Source organism: Centruroides vittatus, unplaced genomic scaffold (genome assembly GCF_030686945.1).
Source record: "Centruroides vittatus isolate TY-2023 unplaced genomic scaffold, ASM3068694v2 contig_420, whole genome shotgun sequence".
Lineage (NCBI taxonomy): Eukaryota > Metazoa > Arthropoda > Arachnida > Scorpiones > Buthidae > Centruroides > Centruroides vittatus.
The window spans coordinates 168,644-174,643 of NW_027122228.1; the positions used below are offsets into that span (position 1 = coordinate 168,644).

General features: G+C 30.5%; 1 protein-coding gene across 1 annotated transcript in view; it reads right to left on the reverse strand.

Annotated features, from left to right (window-relative positions):
• Window positions 1-5,111, reverse strand: part of LOC136976733 (uncharacterized) — a 128,381-nt gene extending 123,270 nt beyond the window's left edge. Inside the window, exons 1-3 of the mRNA XM_067272093.1 lie at window positions 4,674-5,111; window positions 4,535-4,603; window positions 4,376-4,465 (exon numbers count right to left, since the gene is read on the reverse strand). Of these exons, the coding sequence (XP_067128194.1) occupies window positions 4,376-4,465; window positions 4,535-4,603; window positions 4,674-5,111 (597 nt within the window). The remainder of the gene's footprint in view (window positions 1-4,375; window positions 4,466-4,534; window positions 4,604-4,673) is intronic.
• Between the last annotated feature and the right edge of the window lie 889 nt (window positions 5,112-6,000).

The window sequence follows — 6,000 nt, forward strand, 5'->3', positions numbered from 1 at the left end:
GCAGTGTCTGTATTTCTTTGTAGTAAAGGTTAATTATGTCGATCAGGCCACGTCCGCCATCATTACCTGAATATAATTTATGCTTAGTAAGTGCTGTTCTTGTTTTTCTTTGAAGTTGCTCGAGATCTGTGTGAGTTTAATGTATAACTCCAGAAGAATAAGTATGTAATGGGAAGACATGTTGTGTTTATTGCTTTAACTGTGTGTTTTGCATTTAACTGTTTTCTGAGAATAACGTTTAACCTACTTTGGTATTCTTTAATTAATCTTTGCTTCATTTGTGTATGTTCTGTTAGTTTGGCCTGTTGAAATCCTAAATACTTGTAGAACTCGCCCTCTTCCGTGGATTTAATAACTTTTCCATTTTTAAGTGCAAAGTCTTCCCTGTTCACGACTCCTTTTTATATGTGAAGTGTTTTGCATTTATCTAGGCCAAATTCCATTTTCATGTCCTTGGTGTATGAATGTGTGATTTATAGGAGTTTATGTATCCACACACAAACAACCTTATCAAGTTTTATGTACATGAGATGTGACAGTGTAAACTGTGTTGTTTTTTCACGTCTGATATTGTAACCATATTGTTTGTTGTTTAACGTGTTATTATCTAACACGTTTAATGTGTTAGATAACAATAATAATAATAATAATAATTCCTATTATTACTTCCTATAAGTTTACCTCACTAAATCGATGGTGTAAACGTTAGCTAACAGTGGTTGCTGAAAAACAGAAAAATATCCCTTGTTTGTAAAACCTGCCCATAATTTGTAATAAATAAATTTATATTAAAATTATTTATTATAGATTTAAAACACGTCTCATATTAATAAATTTAGTCCTTAGTGATTTATTCCCAGCTAGTGTTGCTGTCTGGATCAGAGTAAAACTTATGTTTTCCAACCTATAGTAGGAGATACTTGATAGTGTTGATACTTGATTTGTTGCCATTGTTGATTTATTAAACGGTTATTGAGAATGTATTGACAACTTATGCTGTTCATTTTATTGTTAAGGAGTAAAGCGTTTAGAATTTGAAGATTTAATAAAAATGAATGAAACATGAGAATTTCGCTAAGTGTCTTAATTGCAACACTCAATTGTGTTTGAAGCAACAAAGTTAGAAGCACGGTTTCAGATCATTAAAAAAAATAAATGAATTTAAATTATCTTCGTTTAATATTAATCATCAACCAATACGATAACGAGTATGTTATTAAGTATGTAAATGTCTCTTCAATCCGAAAAAGTTTTTCGGTAGACTGCCTCACAGCTATTCAGGTTATAACACACCTTAAAGTAAATAATATGAAGTGTTAAATTTAACACAAGTTGGCGAGATAACCTGCCACATTATTCCAAACTACTTAATTTATTCATTAGCAATATCATAGCTTGAATGCCATGCAATGACACTTGATCTATTTTATATATTATTACATTAATACATCCTGAAATTGGCACAGAAAATAGGCTTTGCTTTTCTATGTCCAGAAAGTGTCTTTTAAACATTTGGCTAGTAAAGGTGAATAAGCAAACAAATAACATATGCTGGGCTATCAACTGGCTTGCTTATCCAACTGTGTTAATTTAAAACTCAAGTCACCTACAAAATTGATAGTTAGGCTAAACCTTTAAAAATGTAAGTCTATAGTTGTCTCCCCAGCTTTACATTAATTTAGGGAATAAGTATTAAACTGAAAATGAGCAAGTGGATAGCCAGGGTCATATAAAATTTTCGACTAGAGTAATTTAATCTTTTACGATGAATCAATAACTATTATTACGATTAATTATCCACTTTACATCACTCAAGAATATTATATCAAACAGAATGTGTTTTTACGGCAATAATCTAACCTCTCTATACTAAATTGAGTGCCGGTCTGGATTAATTAACGTGGTTTAATTAAAAATTGAAATTTCTTGAAATCGCTTCATGCCTAATTATTTGTTTACAAATTTTACTTTCGTCTTTTATCCTCTACGTTAAGAATTAAACTTGTAACTGTATTAAGATTGGTGTAATAAATGCAATGGACGATATACGACAACAGAACTTGTAAAAATTAATATATTACGTTACACTAGATATTGAGAAATTTAATCCTTTACAACACTGATTTACTAACAGTGTAACGGGAATTTAATTTGGGAATTTCAAGAGTTTTCTCAAGTAATTATGTGCTGCCTTTACTAAAGTTCATTTGTTTTATTGAGTAAAGAAATCATGTTTAAAAGTTTAAAATATTCTGAATATTTAATTGGCTGTTATTAATTTCTTTAATGCGGTATGTAAATTAATATTCTAAAATTTTCTGTAGATTAATGGAGAAAGGAATTAGTTTGCGGACACTAACGAGAAGAAAGAAAAAAGTATCCCGCAACAGTTGTGTAGTGATGAAAGTTCTAAGTTTATTTTAAAGTCTATTTAATTACATAAATTCAAATACTTATATATTTTTAAAATTCAAAAATGCGTAATAGCAGGTTATTCCTAAATTTTTAGCGTATAGTAACCATAAATATACATGCTGCATTTGGGAAAGTTAAACATTTTGCTTACCTTTCTGTCGCTTCGAAACTTTTATTCGATAAACATTTGAATGAAAATAAATTTCATTTAATTACTGCGCGCGCGATAAGTTAATAGAGAGGTGCGGCCGACGTTTTCAACGCGAAAACGTGTACGTCGGACATTCAGCGCCGCCTTGCGATAAACCTAGAAGTTTCACAATGTCATTTAGAAAGTCAGTGGAATCATGCTCGACGTTCCAAACGCCATTGTCAAACTTCTAGGCTTACAGGAAGGAGGCGCTGAACGTCTGACATACACGTTTTCGCGTTGAACACTTCGGCCGCACCATCTCTATTATTTAACTTGTATTTATATTGATTACCAGTATATTGTTTAGAAGTTTTCAGCAATATTTGAAATTAAACGCCGTGTTTATAATAAACATACAAAGTACTAACAAACGTTTTTAGGTTTAAAATATTCCTAGAATAATTTGCTATCTGCATTTCCGAAATTTTAAATTCTATCTATAAATGCTAAACACGGTAAAAACCTCATACTAATAAAACGAAAAAAACGAATCTCAAGAAAATTTTTGTGAAAATTATTTTCGAAACAAAAAACTTGTTTCTTTCTTCAAGTAATATATATATTTTTCTATACATTAAAAGAATTTAATACAAAATATTTCATAGAAAAAACTGAAGAAAATAAAAGAATTACGCTGCCACCGCGATTCTCGAGCATAATTTATTCTATTCTTGAAACGTCTCAAAAATAAAATTTTCTGAATAGGAACGCTTTTCTATTACTTTTTATTTTTGAAATTTGCGTATTGTTTAAACATTAATGATGCCATTCCATAAACAATGTCATTACATATTAAAAAGTTTATAATTTCTTACAAAGAGCGTACAGTACATTAATTATTACATTATTAGTGGTTTCACAAATAGCCGAGGAGTGAACGAAAAAAGTAAATATTGAGAAGTGACTTATTACACACCCAGCCTATTTAATTATCACTATATATTCTGTTTTTTGTATGTCATCTAATTGAAAAGGGCCAGTAAGGCCGAAATGCATTTTGGTTAAGTTAATTAAGTAGGTTGGGTGTGTAATAAGCCCGTTCATTAGTCATAAATATGTAAGTAGTTTTGTAATTAAATAATACAGGCATGAAGCTTATTAATATGGGTGAAGGTAACGCTACGGCTGTCCAAACAGCGTGCCACAAATTATTTCGGTTTCCTTCAGTTATAGCACCTGAACATTCATTACGTTCCAACAGAAGATTGCAAGGAACAAGTATCGTGACCTACTGAACTTTTTTTTCTGAATACAAAAAATTTTAGCTCCGTGGTATGGTCGGTGTTTTTAATATTTCGCTAGGTTATGTTTTACACTATAATAATTGAAAAATAAAATTAATAAGCTAATTTTAAACTGTATTTTCTGCACGACTTATTAAGTATACTTTGTTTTTTGTGTTCATACATATAAGAAGTGCTACTAGTTACTCAATATTACAAATGTTTTATACTTGTTCACGTGTGTACTCGTAGTAATAGAAAAATCAGCAGTATCTCGATAAGCTGCAGATCGTTTTCTCGATTCAACGAATCTTCGTTGATTTACGTAGCCACGTTGAAACGTTTTCCATACAGTGATGCGTTCTGAATATTACTTGCTTGCAGCAAACGTGATGAAATACATTTCGTACTTTCCTTTTTCTTTCCTAATTCGATGAGTGCAGAAAGAATAGAGTAAAAACTACTCAGCATCTAAAAGATAGAATAGGAATAAAGATAAAATCCACAACAATAAATTAGAAGGGAATATTTAATCGAAACTTACTTTAATCGGGAAATTGCGTTTGACTCGAAAAAATCCACCCACAGAAAGTCCAATGGGTGTTTTCCCGAATCTCTTCATGAAATCCAGCATCTGTTCGAAAAAGTATATAATTTTAGCATAAAGGTTATCGATAACGTAACAATACAACACTCAATTTACCTTCAGTTTAAAAACGAGAGAGAATCTGCAGGAGGAAAATCTATTAATCTCGTTGAAATTTCCATAAATCTGAAATATATATATTAAACATTACACATTATATATTAATTTGGTGGTACAAGTATTAAATAAATCTTACCGAAGATGTAAATCTGGATAATCCGAATGAAATTATGATAATTTCGAAAATTACCTGTATGATGATAATAAATGCACCCAGTTTAAATTGTGCGGGTAAATCGTAAAACAAAGAAATGGTTACCAGGATACAAAACCCATACAAAATACTGCAGTAAACAGCAGGAAAATACATTTCCAGTTGGTTATTGACGTTTCGAACGTCTTCCATTAATTCTGTATGTTCTTCGATTATGTATGCGATTAGATCTTTGATATTGGTTTTTCCTCGAGGAATTACATCAAGTTTGCTCGACAATGTGTTAAATCCATTAAACAATATGAGTAAACAATTATAAACAAAAAATAATATGTAAACGGTCTGTCCTACTAAAAGGAATATAGATAATGCCCAATCGATATTGCAGAGTAGGAATTCCATTATAGTTTCCTTTTCCATGGCAAAATATAGAGAAAAGTCAAGAACGAAGTAAAACGTGACTTGCAATAAAGCAGTGATTGCAAAGACAACTGCAAATTAAAATTCTATAGAAATAGTTAACGTTTCCTCGACTTCATAGCAAGATTTACTGCTAGGAAGATGTAAACGAATTCGTTTAAGAAAAGAGAACTGTAAAGTCCAGAATATGATCATACCAATAACAAATAACTGTATGATGTATTTGAAACCTACGAATAAGTTAAACACGTCTCCGCATACGAATTTATCAGAAAATATCGTGGAGACTAATGCCAGACTATTCCAGATAAGGAAAAATTCGAGAAAATTTGAATAAAATTGAAAAAATCGAACATCCCAAGCATTCTTATGGTGACCATATGTTAATATATTTATCCCGAGAATTTGTGATGCTGCATTTAAAGAATAAAGAAGTATTTTAATCTCATTACTTGCGTTTTCCATGATTTTGAATTACAAATATGCTATCATTTTTTTTTGTTTAATCTTTACACTAACAGACTCAATATTATCGAATTTAAAGAGTCAAACCTTTCAGCGTTGGTTACTCACGAAGACATAAAAATTGCTCATTGTTCGGAGGTGGCCGTTGATTATAGGTAATTATTCGGACAAAATATGCTTACAAAGTATTTGAAAAAATGGCTAAAGAAAGGCCGTTTTTGAAGGTTCAGCCGAAATTTAGTGAAATATTTAACATATTTCAACTAACAAATGATAATCTGTTCCTTCCTAAATTTGACAATTTAACTGTAATAATATTCTGAAACTTTATACAGTGTTTAATAATCACATTGATATGATACTATTTATGAAAAAATAATGCTTAAAACACTGATTTTGAGAAAGTAATGTGGATAAATTTCAG